Source organism: Pelmatolapia mariae, linkage group LG10_11 (genome assembly GCF_036321145.2).
Source record: "Pelmatolapia mariae isolate MD_Pm_ZW linkage group LG10_11, Pm_UMD_F_2, whole genome shotgun sequence".
In the NCBI taxonomy this organism is placed as follows: Eukaryota; Metazoa; Chordata; class Actinopteri; order Cichliformes; family Cichlidae; genus Pelmatolapia; species Pelmatolapia mariae.
The window spans coordinates 54,760,049-54,785,784 of record NC_086236.1 but is presented as its reverse complement, the minus strand read 5'-3'; the positions used below and the strand labels follow the sequence as shown (position 1 = coordinate 54,785,784).

The 25,736-nt window shown below is 40.2% G+C and overlaps 1 protein-coding gene across 1 annotated transcript in view; it reads left to right on the top strand.

The window, feature by feature from the left end:
• si:dkey-233k19.3 (dynein axonemal heavy chain 11) overlaps positions 1-25,736 on the top strand; it is a 41,678-nt gene that overhangs the window by 7,169 nt on the left and 8,773 nt on the right. Inside the window, 51 exon segments of the mRNA XM_063485364.1 lie at positions 63-395; positions 860-1,114; positions 1,225-1,394; positions 1,474-1,696; positions 1,824-1,940; positions 2,021-2,107; positions 2,194-2,352; positions 2,582-2,665; positions 2,794-2,952; positions 3,057-3,179; positions 3,498-3,620; positions 4,123-4,347; positions 4,432-4,523; positions 4,603-4,729; positions 5,294-5,446; positions 5,539-5,772; positions 6,415-6,546; positions 6,823-6,983; positions 7,192-7,348; positions 7,468-7,613; positions 7,699-7,815; positions 7,915-8,053; positions 8,243-8,335; positions 8,419-8,613; positions 8,692-8,769; positions 8,871-9,003; positions 9,109-9,236; positions 9,495-9,643; positions 9,744-9,894; positions 9,995-10,126; positions 10,510-10,683; positions 11,282-11,486; positions 11,861-12,026; positions 12,257-12,359; positions 13,064-13,303; positions 13,385-13,546; positions 13,650-13,843; positions 13,961-14,123; positions 14,534-14,728; positions 14,833-15,006; positions 18,606-18,767; positions 20,258-20,491; positions 20,653-20,799; positions 20,913-21,026; positions 21,110-21,253; positions 21,718-21,900; positions 22,024-22,125; positions 22,225-22,359; positions 23,630-23,803; positions 23,912-24,147; positions 24,282-24,404. Coding sequence (XP_063341434.1) covers positions 63-395; positions 860-1,114; positions 1,225-1,394; positions 1,474-1,696; positions 1,824-1,940; positions 2,021-2,107; positions 2,194-2,352; positions 2,582-2,665; positions 2,794-2,952; positions 3,057-3,179; positions 3,498-3,620; positions 4,123-4,347; positions 4,432-4,523; positions 4,603-4,729; positions 5,294-5,446; positions 5,539-5,772; positions 6,415-6,546; positions 6,823-6,983; positions 7,192-7,348; positions 7,468-7,613; positions 7,699-7,815; positions 7,915-8,053; positions 8,243-8,335; positions 8,419-8,613; positions 8,692-8,769; positions 8,871-9,003; positions 9,109-9,236; positions 9,495-9,643; positions 9,744-9,894; positions 9,995-10,126; positions 10,510-10,683; positions 11,282-11,486; positions 11,861-12,026; positions 12,257-12,359; positions 13,064-13,303; positions 13,385-13,546; positions 13,650-13,843; positions 13,961-14,123; positions 14,534-14,728; positions 14,833-15,006; positions 18,606-18,767; positions 20,258-20,491; positions 20,653-20,799; positions 20,913-21,026; positions 21,110-21,253; positions 21,718-21,900; positions 22,024-22,125; positions 22,225-22,359; positions 23,630-23,803; positions 23,912-24,147; positions 24,282-24,404 — 8,105 coding nt within the window.

Here is a 25,736-nt window from a genome sequence, read left to right as displayed (position 1 = left end):
ATGAAATAGAAAATATTACAAGCAGAAGCTAAATATTATTCTAATATTCTACTTCTACTCAGGAGAACATGGTTCTTTTCCATGCTGATCCGGATTCAGAAGAGTGGCAGTGCTACCTGGAATATTTGGATGACATGGTTGTTGAAGGGCTCTTCAGCTACATCAGTCGCTCTCTTCATTTCCTCGTGGAAAACATGGAGACAGGCCTGAACCAGACTCCACTGTTTGAGGCGAAGCTAATCCTCAATGGCTCAAAGATGACTTTCTGTCCCTCAATGGAGAAAGATGCAGGAGACAGCCTCTATGAACTGATAGAGGGGCTGGTTGCAGATGTATTCAAGACTTCAGTGAATATCAGGAGAGTGGCTGCTCATCTTAGCATGGAGACTTATCAGGTACGCTTCTTTTATGTTTGAATTAGCACAGGTTTCTTATACACTGACAAAAACTAGGAGATGTCTTCTCTGCTTTACTGCAAAAGTCACACTTTTAGAATTGCACAATTTGAATGACTTGCTAGTTATTATTTGTCATTGTACTTTTATATGTGCTAAAATGTTCCCAGATTACATCGTAAATATGTTCTTACTAGAGCGAAGAGTACAGCCTCCCTGTCAAAAGGAGAATAGTGGTAGACTGTGTTGCTGTGTTATAAATGAAGTACTGTTACATCCAGGGTGTTATCAGTCGCAGTCTAATTTCACAATGTCATATTTGCACATTGCTAAATTTAAAATATGTGAAAAATGGAAACATGTATTTTCTTGGTGTATTAAACTTGCCAAACTCATTATTGTGTTTTCTTCTACAAATGGTAGCTATTCCTGATGTTTTGTTTGATGTAATATAACTCTTACAGGATGTAATGGATGACATGCTAGACTTGCTGGACCTGAGACAGGAAATAATGGAGCGAGTGGAGAACGTCCAGAAGAAAGCAATAAATTACCAGACAAAGTTTGATTGTTATACTCATCTGTGGCAAGATGACAGGGCAGAGTTTCTCAGGCAGTTTCTCCTTTATGGACGTGCACTCACATCAGAGGAGATGGAAGCCTGTACAGGAGATGCACTCCCTGACAATCCTCCTACAATCAATAACTTCAAAGAACAAGTAAAAAATGTTTAAACTCTGGGCTAAATTCTTGCAATTCACGGGAGTTTGAGTTTTGTTTTTGTTTTTTATTTTTAATTTCAATGCCTGTTGTGGTTTTAATTTTATAGATCGATTATTATGAGGATCTGCATGATGAAATTTCCCACTTTGAAGACTTCAGAGTTTTTGATGGATGGTTTCGGGTGGACATCAAGCACTTTAAAGTCAGCCTTCTTAACACACTAAAAAGGTGGAGCTGGCTCTTCAAAGAGCATCTCTTGACCAATGTCACCCACAGGTAAAATTTATTGGCATAGATTTTAAAATCTGACAAATTTGTAGGATCAGTTGTTCTTACTCTAACTTTTCCCACTCAGTCTTGATGAGCTGCAGAAGTTTATCCAAGCTACTGTTGAAGGGCTAAAACAACCTATAGCTAAAGATGACAACCATGGCTTTGTGGAAGTGATGAGTCACCTGTTAGCTGTAAAGGACAGACAGAATGCCACAGACAAGATGTTTGAGCCTCTTAGAGAAACAGTTATCCTCTTGGAACAATATGGTGTGACCATACCAGACCATATCTACTTGCAAATGGAGGTAGGAAAAGAGTGAGCCAACTACAGCAATGTAATCATAAACAGTAATTTATCCACAAAGAATCAGATTACTGTATTCATTATGTGTACTTTCATGCTCCGAGTGATAACTGTAGTTTTGTCTACAGGAACTTCCAGAGAAATGGAGTGGGGCTAAAAAACTGGCCCTAAGAGTGAGGCATGAGGTGGCACCCATGAAGAATGCAGAAGTGATGGTTTTACGAAGACGGTGCATGGATTTTGAGGTGATCATATGAGAAAACTAAAATTGTACAGTGTAGAAACTATTGTAACATACGTTAAGCAACATGAACATATTTTTCAGGTGAAACAAACCCAGTTCAGAGAGATGTTCAGAGCAATGGCACCCTTCAGTTACAAGGCAGTAAATCCTTACAGTAGTCTGGAGAAAGTAGGTTTTTAATCATTGCTTGACTATCGGATTAAAACAGCATTTTATTTTACCTTTTTGGATGACAACTGCCATTTGTTTTCTAGTCAGAAAAAGCAATCCGGGATATGGAGAGAGAAGTAGCAGAGCTGCAAGAGTCTGCCAGCCTACTTGATGTTTCCATTTCTGACTACAGAGACATCAAGCTCTGCAGACGAGAGATTGCGATTCTCAAAGAACTGTGGGACATTGTTGTATATGTGCAAGTAGGTTGATTTATCGGTGATTTTTGAATGTCATTTTTTCATGGGGAAATTGAAAAAACAAAAACAAAAAAACAACTCTAGGTTTCATCACCCTACCACAATACCCCAATACATAAATGACTTGACCTGGCTGTCCTCTTTGAGACTTTGAATACCCTGTAGCCTCTAAATGTCCCTATTAAATAGCCTTAGCCCACTGACCCTTCTCCATGTGTCTTTATCTATACAGAGCAGTGTGGAAAACTGGACAATGACCAAATGGAGGCAGATAAACGTGGACCAGATGGATGCAGAATTGAGGAGGCTTGCCAAGGTAAGGTCACCAACAGTGCTACATCACACCAGCTCATCTCTCCTGCTGTCTTGCTGTCACGCACCATTGCTGTTTGTAACAGATGCCCCTAATACCTAATTATGTTTACCTACCTTCTGTTTGTGTAGGACATACAAAAGCTTGACAAAGAAGCTCGCTTGTGGGATGTGTATTCTGGATTAGACCTTTATGTAAAGAACTTGTTGACGTCACTGCAGGCTGTGAGTCAACTGCAGAACCCGGCAATACGAGAGCGTCACTGGGTCCAGCTAATTAGATCAACACAGGTGCATAAATTCATAAAGCAGAGGCCTTGTTGTAGGAGATCTCGTTGTATATTTTGCTTTGCTTAATAAACATGTTACACTTTTTTACTATTTTTTTTAAATAGATGGATTGCACTGTGACAGATGGTACCACTTTGGAGGACCTGTTGGCTTTACAGCTCCATTTGTTTGAAGACGAAGTCCGCAACATAGTGGAAAAGGCGGTCAAAGAGATGGCCATAGAGAAGGTTTTTCTTCAGCTATGAACACAAACATGCTGACATCTTTTCAATTCAGTTCAGTTCAGTTCATTTTTATTTCAAACATGTGCCTTCACAATCATTACAAAATATCATTCCATTCTTTTGTTTGAAAAGGAGTATGCAGAAGTATACACTTATTAGTCCCTACCCCCCCTTGGAAGTTATTAGAAACAGAATTTCACATTGAAGAGATGTGCTAAACAAATAAATAAGGCTTGCAGCTGTACTAATAGCACTTTTTGTGAAGTTAGTTCATTGGTAAACTTCTATTTGCTATCACACTATTCACTGTTTATATTTCAGGTTGTTACAGAAATAAGTCAGACGTGGATGTCAATGGAGCTTTCATATGAAGAGCATTACCAGACCTCTGTGCCACTGCTTAAATGTGATGAACAACTCATTGAAACTCTTGAGGATCATCAGGTAGATGTCTTAAGTTATTTTACAAAAGAACAAGAGCTTGTTCTCAAGATCAGCTGTCTGTGAGAATCTCTGATAGTTAAGTGCTGAATAGAGATGAGATCACAGACGTGCCTTCCCCATTTGAGTGTCTAATAGCATGGCTGAGAGCAGAAAGGTCCCTATTGAGTCCCAAGATTTATAGCTTCTGGACAACACAGGGCATTGTTGCACCGTGGCGCTCTTTGAACATGTACACCAGATGCGTTGAGGGGGTTACAGCCAGCAATTAGAATTCCTGACACTTTAGTGCCTCCATCTTTGTTTAAATAGTTTCCCTGCCCCCCCATTTGACTTGGCTTGGCATGAGGTAGAAGATGTTTACAAATGCAGCTGATACGTGTAATGGTGTCCAATTCTGAAAATATGTTTTTTCTTTAGGATAGGTTTGATTCTATCTGCTGCACTTTAATTTTACATTAGAGCACATCCTTTATGCTTATTCTTCTTTTCCCTTATTCTCAAGGTTCAGCTCCAGAGTGTCTTTCAGAATAAGCACATAGATCACTTCCTGCACCAGGTAGTGGAACTACAAAAACAGTTGACGGTGGCTGACTCTGTGTTGATGGTCTGGATGGAGGTCCAAAGGACATGGGCCTACCTTGAAAGCATTTTCAAAGGCTGTGATGACATTTGCCAGCAACTGCCTGCAGATACACACAGATTCAAAACAATAGATGCAGAATTTCAGGTCTGCATGTATACACAGTTTGTGTAGAGCTGCAAATTATGTTGTTGTCACCATTTGTAACAATGGGAATTTTTGATCTTTCAGGAGCTAATGTTGGGCAGTGCCATCATTAAAAATGTAATTGAGGCCACTAACAAACCTCATCTACTGGAGACGTTAGAGGATCTACAAAAAAGGTTCATGCTGTTTTCATCAAACTTGTGTTATACTCTTAAAGGTTTCCTGCCTACTGATCCTATTCAATCTTTCCGACAGGCTGGCATTATGTGAAAAAGCTCTTGCTGAATACCTGGAAACGAAAAGACTCGCATTTCCACGATTCTACTTTATTTCATCCGCAGACTTGTTGGACATCCTCTCTAAAGGAAGTCGCCCCAGAGAAGTAAATTCAGTAAACTTTCCCTTCTTTGGGGCAGCTGTGGCTCAGGATATAGAGCAGGTCATTCAATTATCAGAAGGCAGCGTTGGCGTTATGCACAGGTCCTTTGGGGTGTAGGCCTGTCCAATAGGGACTTGCAAAACGCTTGAGCGCACTGTGCATTTATAGTACTTATGCATGCATATGCATTTGGTCTAAAATAGGTTGTTTATTTTTGAATTTGTTGTGCAGGGATTTTTTTTAAACAAAATTAGTTGGTTGCCCATCAAGTCAGAAGGTCTGTGCTTTGGTCTCCAGATCCTCACATGTTCAGGTTTCTGTGGGGAGGATACTGTACCCCAAATTGCTCCTGATGCATCCATCAGAGTGTGTGCATGACAGAAAAAAACTTGAAGGGTGAATGTGTGTCTTAATGGGCAAATGTAGCTTGTAGTAAAAAGTGCTTGAGCACCCATTTAGAGTTGAAATAGACAAATCCTTTTATTTTATTTTAGTGTCTAGGCTGCGTAGTAATTGCTGTGCTTAATGTGTCTATCATGCGCAAATATGACTGACTATCTTTTGTAGGTGACTGTCCATCTCTCAAAAATATTTGACAACTTGACCGATCTTGAGTTCAGCAAAAATGAGCAGCTGAGTAATCCTAAAGTTGCTGTGGGCATGTATAGCAAAGAGAGGGAATTTGTCCCATTCCAGACTGAATGTTTGTGTCGCGGGCCGGTAAGATCATATTCATCATCAATGAATGTAAATTATCAATCACACATCACAAAGTAGCTGAATCGTTTGTTAAAAAAAATACTTCCCGTTAGGTTGAGGCATGGCTCAGTCGTCTCGAAGAGTCTATGAAGGAATGTGTCATGGGTCACCTATCCGAGGCTGTGTCTGTGTACGAGGACAGACCCAGAGAGCAGTGGATTCTCGATTTCCCTGCCCAAGTTGCTCTCGCTGGATCACAGATCTGGTGGACTAATGATATGGAACTTGTGTTCAAAAGGCTGGAAGAAGGATTTGAGTCAGCGCTAAAAGACTACAATAAAAAACAGGTATGGTAGCTTAACTGACATTTTACACTTTAGTTTTAAATAGTGGCAAAATAGTTTTGCCATTAAAAGCTGTTTGTCATATATTAATGCTTTTTAAGGTTAATGTGATATTTTCAAAGAAAAGAAAGTTTGATTTGATGTCATGCTATCGACATGCTGTGTTCAATGATCTGTATTATACATAGTGTCTGCATATACTGTGCATATGATCTGACCTGACTTGGGCTTCTGGAGCCTCACCGTCGACTCTGATCAGAGTTGTTTTATCACTCTTGTCAGTTTCATCCGTACCATTAAAGGTTAACATGTCCTTGGCTGCTGTTTGAATAATCTCCCACTCCCCCATCAACCCACGGCATTGCATTGATTGGATCTGCTGTCACACAGGAACAGGAACAAATGATTTCCAATTATCTTTTAGTAAAAACAAGAACACTAGACTGCTTTTGATCATATGTAAAGTAGACATTTGTGTAATGCTGGTAAGTGATCTGCAAGGTTTTATGATTTTGAATGATCAGTGATGACAAGTGATAGGAAAAAAGGAAATGTTAATATCAGTTTGAGGGAAATGATCTCCTGCGTGAATTTGTGTTACTCTCTTCTCCTCTTTGCTTTGAAGTTGTTGTTTCCCACCTATAGGTTTCTCAACTCAACATGCTGATTGGCATGCTACTTGGAGAGCTAAGCTCAGGAGACAGGCAAAAGATCATGACTGTATGCACCATTGATGTCCATGCCAGAGACATTGTTGCCAGCCTCATTGCTAAAAAGGTTAAAACAAATGAATAACTTTTTGCATGAGATCTCATTTTAGTCTGATTGAGCTAACTTTGGCATTATGGCAAGCTTTACTCTTACTGTATGTGTACAGAACAAATTACGTTTTTTTATTAATTTAAAACAGCTTGAGTTGGAATTTGAGTAACTGATATCATAACGTGGCACACTCCAAGGTATAATTCTTTTAAAGAAAATAGTCATAGCATCTCAATATTTGTGTGGCATTTTTCACTGATGACGTTTAATATGAGCCATATGTGTTTACAGGTCACCACCTCACAGGCCTTCCCATGGCTTTCACAGCTTCGACATTACTGGAGTGAGCAGCTTCGCCACTGCTACATCAACATCTGCGATGCTCAGTTCATTTACTCTTATGAGTATCTTGGAAATACACCACGTTTGGTCATCACTCCTCTGACAGACCGGTAACTCTTCTTGTCTTTCCTTCGGCTGCTCTCTTAAGTGAGATTATCTGCCTCCATCTCACCCTCTTCTGTCACTTAGACCATCTGCATGTCCTCCCTCTCTGACTCTTTTCTGTGGTCTCTACTTATGCTTATCAGCTTTTACTCTTTGCAGACAATACACAACATTAATTGTGTAAAAAAATTATGTTCACCTTTCACACTGTAGGTGTTACATCACCTTGACTCAGTCACTCCACCTGAACATGAGTGGGGCCCCGTCAGGCCCTGCTGGAACAGGGAAGACTGAGACCACAAAGGATCTTGGCAGAGCCATGGGTGTCATGGTATACGTCTTCAATTGTTCTGAACAGATGGACTACAAGGTGTGAAATTCAGCACATCAGAGTTATTGCCATTGGTCAGTTTATGTTTTCATTTAGAGGTTTCAGTAAAGAAATATATTTTAATGCAACATTTCTGTGATGTTTATGTTTATGTTTAGTCCATTGGAAATATTTACAAGGGTCTGGCACAGACTGGAGCATGGGGCTGCTTTGATGAATTCAATCGTATCCCTGTGGATGTTCTGTCGGTTGTAGCGGTGCAGGTTAAAACCATTCAGGACGCCATTCGATCTAAAAAGGAAAGGTGGGTAATTGAAGAAGAATACATGAAGTTTACATCATGTTAACTTTACTTAAAAAATAAGTTAACAGTGTGTGCCACCTCACAGGTTTCTGTTCCTCGACAAGGACATTGCCTTAAAACACTCGGTTGGGATTTTCGTCACTATGAATCCTGGCTATGCAGGGAGGACGGAGCTACCTGAGAACCTCAAGTCTCTTTTCAGGTGGGAATGATGCGCCCACCTTTTTTTAATATATATAAGATATGTATTTTTCATTTTTCAGCAGAGAGTTCACCGTGTGCTTTGTCTGTCTTCCTGTAGACCCTGTGCCATGGTGGTGCCAGACACTGAACTCATTTGTGAGATCATGCTTGTGGCAGAAGGCTTCCGTGATGCTAAGCTTTTAGCCAAGAAGTTCATCACTCTGTACACTCTCTGCAAGGAACTGCTCTCCAAGCAGGTATGAGTAAGACACTTAGTAGCTCTGTAACATTTCACATTGTTGAATTAGAACAGAGGGCACCAGTAATAAATCTTTCTAGATTTACCTCAGGAGCACAGCAAAGCATTAGGAGTTTGTTTGGATTTATGGTTAGTGTAAACGTGGGAATGCACATTTTCACTTTCTTTTGTCATTTTTGTTTATTAGGACCACTATGATTGGGGTTTGCGTGCTGTCAAGTCTGTTCTGGTTCTGGCAGGGGCATTGAGAAGAAGAGACAAAACAAGAGCAGAGGATCAGGTGAACTGATATGTGCATTTTATCTCATATTTTATCTAATGTCTCACACTGATATTTGATCTCATACTCATTTTAATACCTAGGTGCTGATGCGTGCACTGCGGGACTTCAACATGTCTAAAATTGTGACAGAGGATGTGCCTATCTTCATGGGACTGCTGGGAGACCTGTTCCCAGACATGGAAGTAGAACGAGAAAGAGACCTAGAATTTGAAAAGGCCATTCGAAAGACTACACTTGATCTTCGGCTGCAGCCAGAGGAGACATTTATCCTCAAGGTTTGAGATGAATCTGTTCATACCTACTCTAAAAAAAGGATTAAAGAACCCTCTTTTAAGCACCTTTATTTTTGTTAGGTGGTGCAGCTGGAGGAGCTCATGGCTGTACGTCACTCTGTCTTTGTTGTTGGAAATGCAGGGACTGGAAAAAGTCAGGTTAGATTTTTTTTTTCTGTGTCACATGCTGTGTAAATAAATGTTCAGCTGAATTTGTAACATAAATATGAATTGTAAAGTGCTGGTATTTTTATTAACAGATATTGAGAGTTCTCTATAAAACTTATGTAAACCTGAAAAGGAAGCCTGTATGGAATGATCTCAACCCAAAAGCAATAGACAGAGATGAGCTGTTTGGCTTCATCCATCCTGCAACTCGAGAATGGAAAGATGGTAAAAAAACAAACAAACAAGTGCATTAAAAACAAGATACCAAAACTTAAACAAAAAGACCAAATCTCACTCTTGTTCTATGCACCCCAAATTCCTGTTTGCTAGGTTTGCTTTCATCACTGATGCGAGAGCAGGCAAACATCTCCCACAGTGGGCCTAAGTGGATTGTGTTGGATGGAGACATTGATCCGATGTGGATTGAATCACTCAACACAGTGATGGATGATAACAAGGTACCTCCCTCCTTTTCACTCATACACTATTGTAGACACATAGCAACCAAGGTGGTATAGATAGAAAAAGATGTTTCTCTCCCCTTCCTTCAGCAATCAGCTCCTGAAGTGTGAGTACTTGGAGGTTCTTTTCCACAGCAATGAATCATGTCATACTTGATGAGATATGGGGGTGTTTTCTTGTCGTTTGGGTAGAGTCTTGTCCATCATATTGGCCATTCAGATGTCGTAGTATTAATGTTTCACAATGTCTCTCAGGTACTGACTCTAGCCAGTAATGAACGTGTGGCGCTTACTTCATCTATGAGACTGATTTTTGAAATCAGTCACCTAAGAATGGCGACTCCTGCCACTGTGTCTAGAGCAGGTATCCTCTGTGTTAACCAGCAGGACCTGGGCTGGAACCCGTGAGTTACACAGACTTCAATTTAATCACATAGTATCTAATATCGGATACTTTTTCTGTGGTAATTTTGTGTAATCTTCTGGATTTGGGTTGCTGCTCAGGTACGTTGCCACCTGGATTGACCAAAGAGAACGGCAGACTGAAAAGGCCCATCTCACCATACTGTTTGAGAAATACGTTCCACGTTGTCTAGAACAGATGAAAAACACTTTCAAGACAATCACTTCCATTCCGGAGATCTCTATGGTGCAGGTGCATATGACACAGAAACATGCGCAATGCATTTATTTCTTCCCTTGTATACCTCTACTGGCAGAAAACTGAAATATAATAAGCCTTTCTTTTCATTCAGACACTCTGCACTTTGCTCGACTGCCTTCTGACACCAGAAAATGTTCCTTCTGAATCCCCTCGTGAAATCTATGAGACCTACTTCACCTTTGCCTGCATCTGGGCTTTCGGTGGGGCCTTGTATCAAGATCAGGTATTCAAATAGTTTAATTTAGGTAAATTTTACATCATGCTGTGTACATTATAGCAGCTGTAAAGATAAGCTTTGACATTTCAGTGACATACTCTTTAGAAGTCTCTCATTCTGTGATATTTCAAACAGAAATTAATTTTTTTTCACAGAACTAAACATCAAGCGCAGTTAGACATTGGTTGGTTTACTTAGTTATAGGATTATTTTTTATTAGCTTTTTCTAGCACTATTATTGTAAAATAAAATAATTCATTAAAAATGTCAGGTAAACAAGACAGTTTTTTCAAGAATAAGCTTAACAAATTTTGACTGATTGTAGATGGCTGTCTAAATGATATGATGTGAATTAATCCATAACATTGTATGCTTCATTGCTTCATAAGCTCTGTGATTATCGAGCGGAGTTCAGTCAGTGGTGGACCAAAGAGATGAAGACTGTAAAACTGCCAGCACAGGGAACAGTGTTCGACTTTTACCTTGACCATCAAACCAGGCGGTTTTTGCCCTGGAGTGATACCGTGCCACACTTTGACATGGACACTTGTACACCATTACAGGTAAGAGCATACGTATAAGCTGCTAGAACTCAGAGTAGATCCCTCAAGAGAGAAAGGGAAACTTTTCAAAGTGGTTTCATAAATAATTACCTTTACAATCAAAAGAAGCAACCTCCTTACAGCAAAATAACCAAAAATGAACAATGCAGTCATATTAAAAATGTATGTATGCCTCAGTGAACATAATAAGAGAGGGTAAAGTCACATCCTGAGGTTATGGCAGGGGTGCTAGAATGGATGATAGGCTTGCCACTGTGTCTGATTACCATCCAGTACTCCCTATACCAGACTGTGTGGGGGTGAAGGCATGAGCAACAAGGCTTGAGCTATCACCCACGCTCTTTTGTCTTTCTTTATGCTCCTGTGTACAGCTGTGAATGCTCCAAAGGCTCTTGCTGAGCCATAATTAGTGGGGTTTTGTTCTGAGCAAATGATGCTATTATGACAGAATAGTTGTGGCGTTCAGGGGAAATACAAGAAATTATAAATCACGCACAATTCACTGAACACATGTCTGTCAATAAATCACACTCAAAGAAAGCCATAATAAGCATGTATGTTTCTGTTCTGTGTCTTCCTGCTGTTTCTATGATTGCAGGCTGTTCTTGTACACACAGCAGAGACCGTGTGTCTTCGCTACTTCATGGACTTGTTGCTGGAGAGGAGACAGCCAGTGATGCTTGTGGGGAATGCCGGAGTGGGAAAGACTGCACTCGTCAGGAACAAGTTAGACTGTCTGCCAGAAAGTTACATGACCACAAAAGTACCTTTGAACTACTACACCTCCTCCCTCATGTTGCAGGGTGAGTGGCGTTTTTGATTGTCATGTGGAACAGAGTAGCACATGCAGTGAACTGTAGCACCACCTACTGGCAATGACTGTTAATGTCCGTGCACGACTCACACACTGCTTTATTTATTTATTTTATTTATATCTCTCAAAACTGCACTGTTGTACGTAGGTGTGACTTTATATTTTTCCCTAGAATGTCCTCTATCTTTCTTAACTCTAAATTCTTATTTACACCAAGTTGAGAGAGAAGCAGTATTTCGATTCTCCTGTGTGTCCAATACACGTAGTGAATTGCCAGTAAAAATCTTTGATCTTTAAAAATCTTAGTTGAATTTGGTTCAGTCAATGTTTTTATTGCTGTTGATTTGTTTATTTCTGTTGCAGCGATCTTAGAGCGACCATTAGAGAAAAGAGCAGGCAGAAGCTACTCCCCTGTAGGCAACAGAAGGCTGATCTACTTTATAGATGACATGAACATGCCAGCTATGGACAGTTATGGCACAGTACAGCCTCACACACTTATACGCCAACATCTGGATTATGGGCACTGGTAAGACGACTCTGCACACACCAAGCCAAAACAAGTCAAGTCAGAGATTCTGTATAGTTTCTCTAAGGAGCACAGACAGACATAGCATAACAGCATAGGCAAGAATAAAAAAAAACATGCAAACAATATGAACAAACAGTACCTGTTTTTCAGCTGTAGTTTTGAGTCTCGTGACAGTTTTTTTTTTTGATTAGCTGTTGAAACCTTCTTCGATTTCCTTCTCTCTGCAGTTATGACAGACAGAAACTGACCCTGAAAGAAATACATAATACCCAATATGTTGCCTGTATGAATCCAACTGCTGGGACTTTCATTATCAACCCCAGATTACAGGTATGATAGCAGGTAAAACTGTTGTATATACCAACATAATCTATTTTTCAAAAAATATAGTTTTGCAGAGCAGTGCTGATGGTTTGAGTTGTAGTTTAAATTCATCTAAATTAAAGTGGATGTGCAATAATGCACAAATCCTGCATTATCATGCTTTTCTCATTGCTTTCTAATCTCCAGAAACTGTTTTGAACCTAATCTTAAATATTGATAAATTTAATCTCCTGAGACTCTACATGCTCGTATGGAGACATTACATCTGCACCTTTTACTTTATTCTGACCTACAGTGTTTTATATTTGTTACTTACTTTTATACTTTGTTAAGCAATGGCAATTTTATGTTTTATTCTGTAAAATTAGCCCATTGTCACCACATTACAAACTTTAAAAAAAAGTATGTAACAATGTTCGTTTGTTTACTCAAATAAGAGCTCGATTTCAACAGTGCTTTATACTGTGAAGACATTATGGAGGTTGTATTTTATTGGTGTGGGACTTGATACCACTACTTAATTACTTAATACATATTGCTACTACATAGAAAACACAATAAAAATGTGTCAAGAATGACTGCTACTTCTACATTTATACATTTGTCACAGTGTTTGGTGTTTAACAGAGCCCATTTCTAAGCAAGATATTATCTATACACATATATATTAAACATATTTTGCAATTTTTGTGTGCCTTTGCTCTCTACAGAGGCATTTCTCTGTGTTTGCAGTGAACTTTCCTTCATGTGATGCTCAGAGGTCGATCTTCAGTCAGATCCTGTGTAGTCATCTGAAGCAGCAGCTCTTCAGTCCCCTTGTTCAGAGTAGTGCTGCAGCTGTCATTCAGGCAGCCATAACTCTTCACCACAAGATGGTTCATAACTTTCTGCCCACAGCCATCAAGTTTCACTACACGTTTAATCTTCGAGATCTGTCAAATGTCTTTCAGGTATTGCCCATAGTAAACACTCAAATAACGTGACTTGTATATTAAAAGTAAAATATTAATATGATTCTCTGTGAAATTAAGGGCATCCTCTTCTCTGGACCTGAGAATGTGAAAGACAGCGCTGACCTGGCACAGTTGTGGCTCCACGAGTCCTGCAGAGTATACTCAGACAGACTGGTAGATCTAAAGGACCTGCAGCTTTTTCAGAAGCTCCAGTTGGAGACTATGCAAGAATGTTTTGAGGTGCAAAGCAGCTTTTGATAAACAGAATAAACTGCTGCTTTTCATCATCACATAAAAACTTTACCCATTATTATTTCTATGCCTGTTTCCTGATTTCTTCTAGGGACTGGAGGATATAAAGGTGAAAAAGCAGCCCCTCGTTTATTGCCACTTTGCCCAGATGGGTGAGAAACCCTCCTATGCTCCTGTCACAGACTGGTCTGCACTCAGCACCATCCTCACAGATGCCCTGGAAAGCTACAATGAGATTCATCCAGCCATGAACCTAGTGTTGTTTGAAGATGCCATGCAACATGTGTAAGTGGAGCTGGTTTCCATATAAATATTATAGTTATAATAAAACTATGTCATACTGGAAAAATAATATGATGTAAATATAATTAGAGCTATAACGAAGAGATGTGTTATTGCCAGCTGCCGCATCAGTCGTATCTTGGAAACTCCAAGAGGTCATGGCTTACTGGTCGGAGTTGGGGGCAGTGGGAAGCAAAGCCTGACTCGTCTGGCTGCCTACCTATCCTCTGTGGAAGTCTTCCAAATTATTTTGAGTAAAGGTTACACAGTCCAGGACTTCAAGGTAAATACTGATCTTGGTGACAGAGCCAAGAACATGAACCACTGTTTGACTTTCACAGGTTATGAAAATGTAGAGGAAAAAACGTTATTTAAATGAAGGTGCCTTTAAAGAATCCCCAGATGAGCTTTCCTTCTCGCCGAATGCAGCATATTGATATAATTCAGTTTTGCCCAGATCCTCCAGTGATGCATAAAATAATTGTCAGATACTATTAAAAGACACTGGGCAATATTTTAATACATTATTGATGAGGCAAGCCTATCAATTTATCATTTAAAAGCCTCTTAAAAAAATCAAAGTGTTAATCATGGGATTTTAGATATCCAATTGATGAATTTATTGAACAGTTTGATCTTCATGGCACTCAATATGAATATTGTCCATTCATGGCCTGTGTGGTTTTTGTGTAGATGGATTTGGCCGGTTTGTTCCTGAAGGCTGGAGTGCAGAACAAGCGTGTGGCTTTGCTCCTGAGTGACGCACAAATATCCGATGACCGGTTTCTGGTCATTATTAATGACTTTCTGGCATCAGGTCAGACCCAAACTCCAAATTAATTTACACTGTGTTGTTTCATCTGTTCACCTGACTCATATACCTGTTCGGTATATGTAGCATTTTTGTCTTTATGATTGTGAATTACTAAACATCAAATGCATTCAGCCTCTAAGATTGTTCTGTGTGAATATCCATCATTAGCATTTGCTAGTCTATAATAATGACTGTGTTTTGCTGTACAGGGGAAGTTCCTGAGGTTTTCAGTGAGGAGGAGATTGAAAGTATTGTGTCTGGGGTGAGAGCTGACGTGCGAGGCGTTGGTCTTCTGGACAACAGGGAAAACTGTTGGAAATTTTTCACAGATCGAGTGGGACTACAGCTCAAGGTTTAGTCTTTCAGATTTCGTATGTTTTTTTAAAATCCACCAATGCATTTAAATTTAACATGTTCTGTTAGAGTTTTATTGGTAATCTGTCTTCTACAACAACTACCCCCTGATCCTTTAAAAGGTTCCAGTTATGCACTGAAGGCTGACATTAAAAAGTGAGATTATTAGCTCTGGATGAATTCAGGGCTGAAAATACACTGCATGAATTGAGTGCCCGGATCCCGAAGAACATCTGGAATAACCTCTCTCTTTTCTCATTTCAATCCCCCAAACCGGCTACTCTTAATAAATCTGCAACTTATGTCAAGTCTTTTCTTGAAGATTATAGTCTTACGGATCCCTGGCGGTTTCTGTTTCCTACTGGTAGAGACTATTCTTTCTTCTCACATGTACATCACACCTACACTAGAATAGATTATTTTTTCATTGACAATTTGCTAATTAATAGTATAAGATCCTGCAGCTATGAAAGTATTACTGTCTCGGATCATGCCCCCCTTGTGCTCAAAATAGCTTTTCAAGGTTGCGACTCTGTGAGAAAGCTCTGGAGATTGGATCCATTGCTGCTCACGGATGAACAATTTGTTTCTAACATCTCTTCTAAAGTTAAAATTTTTCTTAACGAGAATAGAACACCTGGTATGCCAAACAGGACGGTGTGGGAGGCTCTGAAGGCATTTCTGAGAGGAGAAATCATCTCAGTGGCAGCATTTAAAAGACAGTGTGCACAGCGGGAACAGAGGCTTATTTCAGCCCAGATTTTAAACATCGACAGGCAGTACGCTCAGTCACCATCACTGGCACTATATAAAAAACGCTTAAGTTTACAAACCAAATTCAATCTGCTTTCCACTCGACAAGTGGAAGGATGTCTGATTAGGAATAAGAGCGATTTTTACGAGCATGGTGGAAAGACCGGTAAGCTTTTGGCCACTCAACTGCGTGGTATTAGGGCTAAACAAATTATAACTGGCGTAAAGGCGGACAATGGAGTGGTGACTAGGGATCAGAAGGCGATTAATGACATTTTTTCTTCATTTTACTCTAAGTTATATACATCAGAGTCTACTGTTAATGTAAAAGATTTACATGGTTTCTTTGACTCCATTGATATGCCTTTGCTCTCCCCAGAGCTTAGACAGACTCTGGAAGCCCCCATCTCAACGGCGGAAATTCAGGCGGCAATAACATCTATGCAATCTGGGAAATCTCCTGGTCCTGATGGATTTTCTGCAGACTTTTATAAAAAATTCTCGGACGATTTGGCTCCTTTCCTTTGCGAAGTTTTTACAGAGTCGCTAGACTCTGGGGCACTTCCTTCATCATGCTACCAGGCCTGTATCACAGTGTTACTTAAGAAGGGCAAGGACCCGACTGACTGTGCTTCTTATAGGCCTATATCTCTGTTAAACACGGATGTTAAAATTCTGTCTAAGCTACTGGCGCACAGACTGGAAAAAATTCTACCTGCTATAATCTCTCCCGACCAAACTGGCTTTATTAAAAATCGGCATGCCTTTTTTAACATACGGCGACTTTTTAATATTATCTATGCCCCTGGCCACGTCGTGCCTGAATGCCTTATTGCTATGGACGCAGAAAAAGCATTTGACAGGGTGGAGTGGGAATATTTGTTTTTTACTTTAGAAAGGTTTGGAATGGGCCCCTTATTTTGCTCATGGATTAAACTTCTTTACGCAAGCCCCACGGCTTCAGTGGTAACTAACTGTCGCTACTCTGACTATTTTAAGCTCCACCGCCGAACGAGACAGGGCTGCCCTTTAAGCCCATTGCTTTTTGCTCTTGCAATTGAGCCATTAGCAATTGCAGTCCGTGGCAGTGGGGATATAAAAGGCATATGGAGGGGGGGGATTGAGCATAGAGTTTCACTGTATGCTGATGACCTTCTCTTATTTCTTTCCAACCCGCTTACCTCTTTACCTGCTGTACTTAATATATTGAACGGTTTTAGTCAGCTCTCTGGATACAAAATCAATATGAATAAGAGTGAACTGTTTTTGATTAATGAGAGGGCTCGAAATTTGGATTTGGTAAATGTTCCCTTTAAAATAGTCACAGATCACTTTGATTACCTTGGAATAAGTGTCACAGAGCAATTTAATTGTTTGTTTAAGAAGAATCTCCTCCCCCTGCTGGAACAGTGCAAGTATATGTTGTCTAGATGGTCCCCATTATCCTTATCTTTAATAGGTAGGATTAATTCAGTGAAAATGATGCTACTTCCAAAATTCTTATATGTCTTTCAATGCCTCCCTATCCTGATTCCAAAATCCTTTTTTAAATCTTTAGATTCACTAATCACTTCATATATTTGGAATGGCAAAGCTCCCAAATTGAAGAAATCTATTCTTCAAAGGCCCAAGTCGGTTGGAGGTTTAGGCCTACCCAATTTCCAGTACTATTATTGGGCCGCCAATATTAGGTGTTTGTTATATTGGAGATACTATCATCTCGAACCGTCACCACCAGTTTGGGTTGCCATGGAGTCATTTTCAAGTGGGAAAATTTCTCTACCTGCAACTTTAGGTTCATCACTCCCTTTGGCATCGCCTCTACCCAGTAACAATAGAGTTGTCCAGCAGTCTCTTAGGATTTGGTCTCAGTTCAGGCAGAGTCTGGGTCTTCGGGCTTTCTCACTTCAAAGCCCAGTTGCAGCAAACCACTTATTTGTTCCCTCAATGGCAGATAATGCTTTTCATATCTGGCATAGAAAGGGCCTAAAATCCTTTGCAGACTTATATGAAGACAGTCAATTTGTAAGTTTCTCTCAAATATCCACCAAATTTGGCATAGCTGCAGCTCAGTTTTTTCGCTTTTTACAGGTCAGACATTACGTGCAGAGTGTGACAACAGAATTCCCCCAAATGCCTCCGCACAACCCAGTAGATGATTTTTTAACGGTTAACCCAACCTCAAGGGGTATAATATCAACTTTATAAGAAGCTCTTAAAAAGTAAGAATTGAAATGTTTCATTTTTGCCCTGTCTTCGTCCCCAAAACACCCGGATCCCAATCTGGATCAGGATTGACTCCAAAAGTTAATCACCTCCAGGCTGGGTCAAATCCTACCTCTGGTAAATTTATCATGCAAATCCATTCATAACTTTTAGAGAAATCCTGCTACCAAACAAACAAACTAAAATAAAGAGAAATTCTTACACATACATTAGATTTGAGCTAGGGAAATTAAAAGCACAGCTGCTGTTTAATATTACTAAATATGTTTAACAAGCTGAATTAACCAAGCCTGACAAAGTGTGGGGGGGGGTTAAAAGGAAGGAAATTCTTTTCTCAGTCACTACACATGTATGCCATCCAGCTAGTGTTTGCGCCAGGGCCTCTGGTAGCGTCACCGTCTGCTCCAGCCAACTGGGAATGTAGCTCCTGTCTGTGTGCCAAGGTGTTGAAAGTGGGGGCCCAGGCTGCTGCCAATTATGACTTTCCCTTTGGAGATGCATCATTTTGATGTCTGTGACCTGTGTTGATTTTCCTATGTGTACTCTTTGATGAGGTGTGTTTCTACCAATCTTTTAGTGCACATGGTAGACTTTCTCTCTTTGCTTTCTTCTTTGCAGGTAGTCCTGTGTTTCTCTCCTGTGGGCAGTGTTCTGCAGGTTAGGGCTCGTCACTTTCCAGCCCTCATCAACTCCACAATCATCGACTGGTTTTATTCTTGGACCCCTGAAGCTCTGCAGTCAGTCAGCTACAGGTTCATCCAAAAAGTTGAAGGCATTGAGGTCAGGCTTTCGAACCCAAGAACAATATCTCATAATCTCTTATAACTTAACAGTCATATTCTGTACAACACAACATGTGCCAAATTACTAAAAAAACAATATCAGCTGTCAGATATGTATGCAGGTGGTACTGTATCTTGCCTAGGTTTGTCATGTACCCTGATATTCGGGACTCAGTTGGACTTTAATGAACACCTTGTAATTATTGCTGTGCAGCTGGATTAAGTTTTCCATGGATCCTTCATCATTAGTTCTCTTCTGAGGTTCTGACAAATTGCCGAACACATGCCTGGGGACTCTCAGTGAGTGCAGCATATCATTGTTTTCCATCATGGCAGTGGAACGATCACAACCCAGACTCATTTATGTTAATGAGAGAAGAGTGATTAAGCACATAACGACCCTCTAAGGTGGCACAGCTGTCACAACCAGGAAGCGTCATCACATATGTGAACATGTGCCAGACCATTACTTTCCACTCTTGAGTGTTGTGCATGTTCATGTGCAGGCGTGTCTTGTTGTAATAGTAGCTGTAGTGCTTAGAAGTTGTGTGATGATGATGACGATGATGATGATGATGATTAGGGGATGTAACATCAGGTGGAGTGTAGTAATGGTTGCAGCTGTAGTAGATTAGTGCACAAGGGTGGAGGTAGGACTAAAGTTCTCCTGTAACCAAAATATATGTATGAGAGCTTAAATAGTATAATCAAATCAAATGAAAAGTATATCTTTATAGGTGCAGAGGAGAAGAAACCAAAAACAATGTGAAACTGTACATGTAAAGTAATTTATTAAACCATTGTTAATGATTGTTTATCTTCTTAAAGAGGCAGGACCGCAAGAAATGAAATGATCATTCATTTAAAGTTAGAAATGCACAACCTGCTAATAGTTGTTACACAAGGCCAATCAGAGAGTTTCTGTCGCATCTCAACAGAGCACAGCACGCTTTGTCAAGTGTATTGTGTCAGATCTTAATTAATAATGATTTTTTTCCCTGTGGCTCTGTGATCATTAACAATGGCTTTTTGTGAGTTATGGTCAGGTTTGATCCTTGTATTCTCTGATCATTTGTTTTTGCTTTAATTGATCACTAACTGTGTGATTAATGCAGGCTGTGTGTCATTGTGCGCCGTATGATGAATACCAAGTCAGGATGTAGTATTACAGTCACAGTAGACGGTGTTTATAAAGTTGGAGGCCACCAGATATAATGTAAGCAGTGTGCATGTTTTACAAGCTTGCACGTCAGTGGTCTAAACACATTATTTTCACAGAGGTTTCAAAGCATAATCATTTCTGCTAGCTGCACCTAAATTTCAGATTGAGTAAGTCAGGGCCGGCCAAGTAAGATGGCAAAACTTGTAGATGAATTCAAAATTTATGAAGATAATATTTCAGTTCCCATCAGGCCTGGGATGTTAAACTCCACTCAATCCAGCTCACCCTGTTCGCCCCTCTCCCCCCTTGTCTGCTTATTTTTACAGCCTGCCGTCCAGGAATCCATCAGTCTTTTCATGGCCTATGTTCACACTAGTGTCAACCAGGCAAGTGAAAAATACCAGCGCAATGAGAAGAGGTACAATTACACCACCCCCAAGAGCTTTCTCCAGCAAATCACCCTGTACAGAAACCTTCTGGAGAAAAGCCGGGCTCAGCTTCAGCACAAGATGAACCGACTCGACAGCGGCCTTCAGAAACTCCAAACCACTGCTGCTCAGGTAAATCTTTAATCTGCACTGTAGGCGACTGATTTCTGGGCAAGAGATGTTAGGCTAAGGTAAACAACAGACATTAGTACTTCATTTTTTATGCTTTTCTATGACATTAAGTATTTCACATATTGAAGTATTGTGAGTATGTTTCTTTCTTATATATACAGGTTGAAGATCTAAAAGCTAAACTTGCATCCCAAGACGCTGAACTGACCCTTAAAAATGAGAACATTGAAGCTCTGATTACTAAGATTGGACAGCAAACTGAGAGGGTGAGCAGCAAGAGAGAGGCTGCAGATGTTGAAGCACAAAAGGTGACTAGTCCTGTCACATATTATATAACACAGATTCTTTGGCATTGCACTCTACATACCACATCGTTAAATAGACGTGTGGAATCCAATTTGTTATGGTTGCTTTTGTGCAGGTTGCTGTGATCCAGGCAGAAATTGCTGTCAAACAGAAGGAGTGTGAAAACGACCTAGCCAAGGCAGAGCCGTTACTGGCAGCCGCCACAGCAGCACTAAATACCCTCAACAAGGTACTAGATTTTATCAGACTAGACAGAATTACGTAAAATTTGCAGTCTTTCTCAATATAAGATGTTATATAATATTCTTTCAGGTGAATCTTACTGAGCTGAAGGCCTTTCCAAACCCCCCGGCAGCAGTAATCAACGTAGCAGCAGCTGTGATGGTCCTGCTGGCCCCCCGTGGTCGAGTGCCTAAGGATCGGAGCTGGAAGGCAGCACGGGCCTTCATGGGCAAGGTTAAGCCATCATCATGTCAATTGCATCTGCCTGATTAATGTCAATCTAATTTGTGAGTGGGCCTTGACCCTGGCCCTGCCCAACTCCAGTGCTCACATTACAGCTGGATGGCTCTATGAATATGCTCACTCACTGGTGGAGCAAGTGTGCAAACCTCCCTCCTCTGCTTCTTGCTTCTGTTAATGCAAGCGTGACTGGAAAACGTTTGGTTTTAATTGCATTTGATTATTTATTTTAGATGCCAGCTTCGGGTATCACTTTTAAAATTTTTCACCACAGGACTTAATCCTATGAATTGTTGATGAGAGGAATCAAATATAACCCTCATTTTGTGGGACTTTCTCTTTTGTAAGCAAAGAATTAAGTTGTTTGAAGTGGTTATGATTCGCAACATGCTCTATATGTGTTCCATTTTCAGCCTTCATCAAATGCTGTCTCATTTGTTTTGGTTTTTGTGTGTCAGGTGGATGATTTCCTGCAGGCCTTGATGTCGTATGATAAGGAGCACATCCCTGAGTCATGCCTGACTGTGGTGAAACAAGAATATCTGAGAAACCCAGACTTTCACCCTGATCTAGTTTGGACCAAATCTACAGCTGCAGCTGGTCTTTGTGCCTGGACCATTAATATTGTGAGATACTACGAGGTCAGCCATTGCATTCAAATAAACTCTAAGGCAGTTTCTTATGTTTCCTATGAGAAATCTTATTCTTCATTTTAAAGTTTTTTTTTCACACATGCTGTATTTATTTTTTATTTATTTTTGCAGATCTATTGTGAGGTGATTCCAAAAAGGCAGGCCTTGTCACAAGCTAATGCAGAGCTAGAAACAGCAACAGCCAAACTGTTGGCACTTCAAAAGAAGTTGGCAGTGAGTACAATGTTATTCTTACCTAAGTCACTCAGTCTAAATGCTGCATTTTCTTTATCATTTTTAATTTGCATGGCTTCCTTCCTTTTGTTTCTATAGGATCTTGATGCCAGCCTCCAGAGCATAACAGCTCAGTATGAAATGGCTACAGCTGAGAAAATCAGTTGTCAGGAGGAGGTGATGCGTACCACCCAGACCATAGAGCTGGCCAACCGACTAGTCAAGGGCTTAATGGTAAACAAGGGGAGATAGAGGAGTTTGGTCGTGTCATTGGGGCTGACCTGGCATACAGTTAACTGTCAATTTGCTGGAGATATGCATGGAGAGGTGCTGGTAATAGAATTGCATCAGTAATCTGGACTGGAAGTTGTTATGTCCTGGCAGGATGGCCTGACAGTTGTGTGAGCAGATCAGGCAAAGGGAGATTTTACAGCCCAGCCCAGCAGCATACCGGGGACTTGTGAGACAGGTAGAGAGGGCTGGACCACTGAAAACGCATGGCTGAACTGGGCAACTGGCTGGCTGAGCAGTTTCCAAATTGAGGAGTGAAGAGAAATGGCAAGAGGTCTACACTAACACTACCCTGTGTCTGTGTGGTAGATGTGTGAGCACTTCTGAGCTCGTCCAAGGAGTAAAAAATTATTTCTTCAGAGGTTTTTTAAAATTATTTGAAAAAGTGCAGATGGGAAATTATGGAATGTGGATATGTGGAGAATATAAATGTCGATAGCTGCATATTTATGTAGCTGGTTTAATATATTCAACTTTGCTGCATTCCTTTGCAAGTCTTTTTTAGTCAGCCAAATCTTTATCTTTATGGATGCTAATATGAAATAAAATATGGTCATTTCAGTGGCCATTTTGCAAGTTCGACTTCCTTATTCCAGAAAATAAATGTGGTTTGCATGGAACAGCTTGGCTTTTAAGCATATCAAGATAAATGTTTTGTCTTTATGGCATTGACCTGGAAGCAATAGTGTACAGACTAATAAATCAGGCCGTCTATATTTAATCATTAACTTACCTCAAAGCCTCAACAGCTGTTGGAAATTAACAATGTCTCACCCCAGACTGAGTGATATTACAGGCAATCCATAATACATTAGAGTAAAATTATAGTGATTTTTAACTGTCTGAGAATTTATTATGTGACATATTCTAGATCCACAGCCCCTTGTAAGAAAATGCCATGCGTGATTTATTGTTGTAGGCTGTCACAGTCACAGTATTGAAGGTTTAAATGAATGCTAAATTGATGCCGAGTGAATCTACAGCCAAACACCCAGAGTTATTGTAAGGGAATTGCAGTTGTATGCTTTACTGCTTACATCTTCTTAGTTTGCATGATAAATGTGAGCAGTGGGAAGCTGCCTAGGGTGCACATAATTCAGAAGCACAGATTGTTTACTTCTTGATGTAAATGGTCATGAGATGGACTGCTCTCTTTGGTATTTTGTGTGTATTTTTTAAAGATAATATTGAAACTTGCTGTTGTGTCTTATAGTCAGAGAAGGAGCGCTGGTCCCTGAAAATTGTCCAGTTTGAAAAGCAAAAGAAAACCCTGTGTGGTGATGTGCTCCTCACGTCAGCATTTGTCTCCTACATGGGTTACTTTACCAGCCAGTATCGTGTGGAGCTTTTTAACAACAAGTGGATTCCTTTCCTTAGATCTCTGAAGGTAAGCAACATACTTTCACTACCATCCTTCTTTCTCTGAGTCTGAACTGGAGTGCACAGCCACCAGTGCTTGAACCAAAATGACATCATTCCTGCGTTTCTGTTCCAGGTCTCTGTACCCCTGACAGACGGCCTGGATCCAGTCCTCATGCTTACAGATGATGCCACCGTGGCCGCTTGGCATAACCAGGGTCTGCCAAATGATAGGATGTCTATTGAGAACGCGGCCATCCTGACCACCAGTGAGCGTTGGCCACTCATCATCGACCCACAGCAGCAGGGTATCAAGTGGATCAGAAATCAGCTAGCGTCAGAGCTGAGGGTGGTGCAGCTTGGACAGAAAGGGTGAGAAGCAGTAAATTATTGTCAGTTTTGCTGTCACAGTGTGATTGTATTACTCGTGCCAGTGAGTGCTTGTGAAACTTATAAATTTGCAGCTCCAGTCATGTTTCTTTTTCTTGTTTTTTCTTTCTATACAGTTGTTTAGATGTCATTGAACAAGCTCTTGTCTTTGGGGAAACTGTCGTGATAGAGAACCTGCCAGAAAAGGTAGACCCGGTTCTGGAGCCTCTACTAAGCAGGAAAACTATTAAACGAGGAAGGTTGGTACTAAAACATGAACAGTACACGTTTAAGCATTTTTTAGCTTGCAAAGATCATTAAAAAAAACCCCACTACTGCTCTGTTACGTAGCATTGGTGTTGTTTCACGCCAAATAATGCTTTAAATCAATATGGGGTTTTTGCGTCACCGTTCCTTCATAAGTCGATATACCCACAACTTGTCCCAATGCATCTGTCGTGTGAGACAATAAGAGCACATTTGCCAGATGGTTGAATCTCACTGAGCTTTGAAGCACCAGTAAGACATGTCTGAATGCATTATTATTGCCTGCTCTTTAGATTATAAATGAATTTTGCGGCACATCGTCTGAATCCCTGAGGCCAACGTATTGATTGGCCCCTCAAGACTGGTGATGGATGTATATTTGTGCGTTCATATTCTTTAGGTGCAATGAATATTGAACAGCTTAGCCTAAGCGTAAAGGCTGAATTCAGGACAGTCATGGTTATGTAAAAAGACTCCTGTCTCCTACAGAAAAATGGCATCTAACACAATAAATTCATAAGTCGTCCATCATCATGAAAGACTCAAGTCAGCTTCAGTAACTTAACTAAACACTGTTACTGTAGGTGGTTTGCTCGTATTTGTCTCCATACTGTACCTTTAGAGCAATTATGGACTAATTTATACATTTACACTACATTTGGATTTCTTTTAACCAGAGTGGGGTCATATTTGTGAATTATATCATTAAGTTTGTCAAATAGTGCTGCTATTTAAATTTATTTACTGAAAATGAAAAATTAATATCATATAAAGAAAATGTATATAATAGTGTCCTAAACAATCCAGTGTCTTTATAGTCATGGTTAGAGTTACTTTCAAGTCTCTCTTGGCAGTCTTGCCTTTCAGTTACTGCAGTATTTTATTGCAATCTCAGCTTATCTACATTTTCTACACTATCGTTGACTAAAGTGAAGTAAGCACCATTTAGTACTATAACAACTCTCACACACAAACAGGACTCACATCCAACAATAAATCCACTAAGTTAGACCCTCGATTCCAGCCCAATTGGTGATGGCAGATGGCTGCCCCTCTGTGAACCTGGTTCTGAATCTGATTCAGAATCAGAATACTTTATTAATCCCTAAGGAAATTATGTGGGTTCTGCAGGAGGTGTCTTCCTGTTAAAGGGGAGTTTTTCTTTTCCACTGTTGCCAAAATCCTTGCTCATAAGGGTTTTTGTGATTGTTGCATTTTTCTCTGTTTTCTTTCTATTCTTGTAGGGTCACTGCCTACATTACAATATAAAGCATCTTGAGGCAACTGATGTTGTGATTTGGTGCTATATAAATAAAACTGAATTG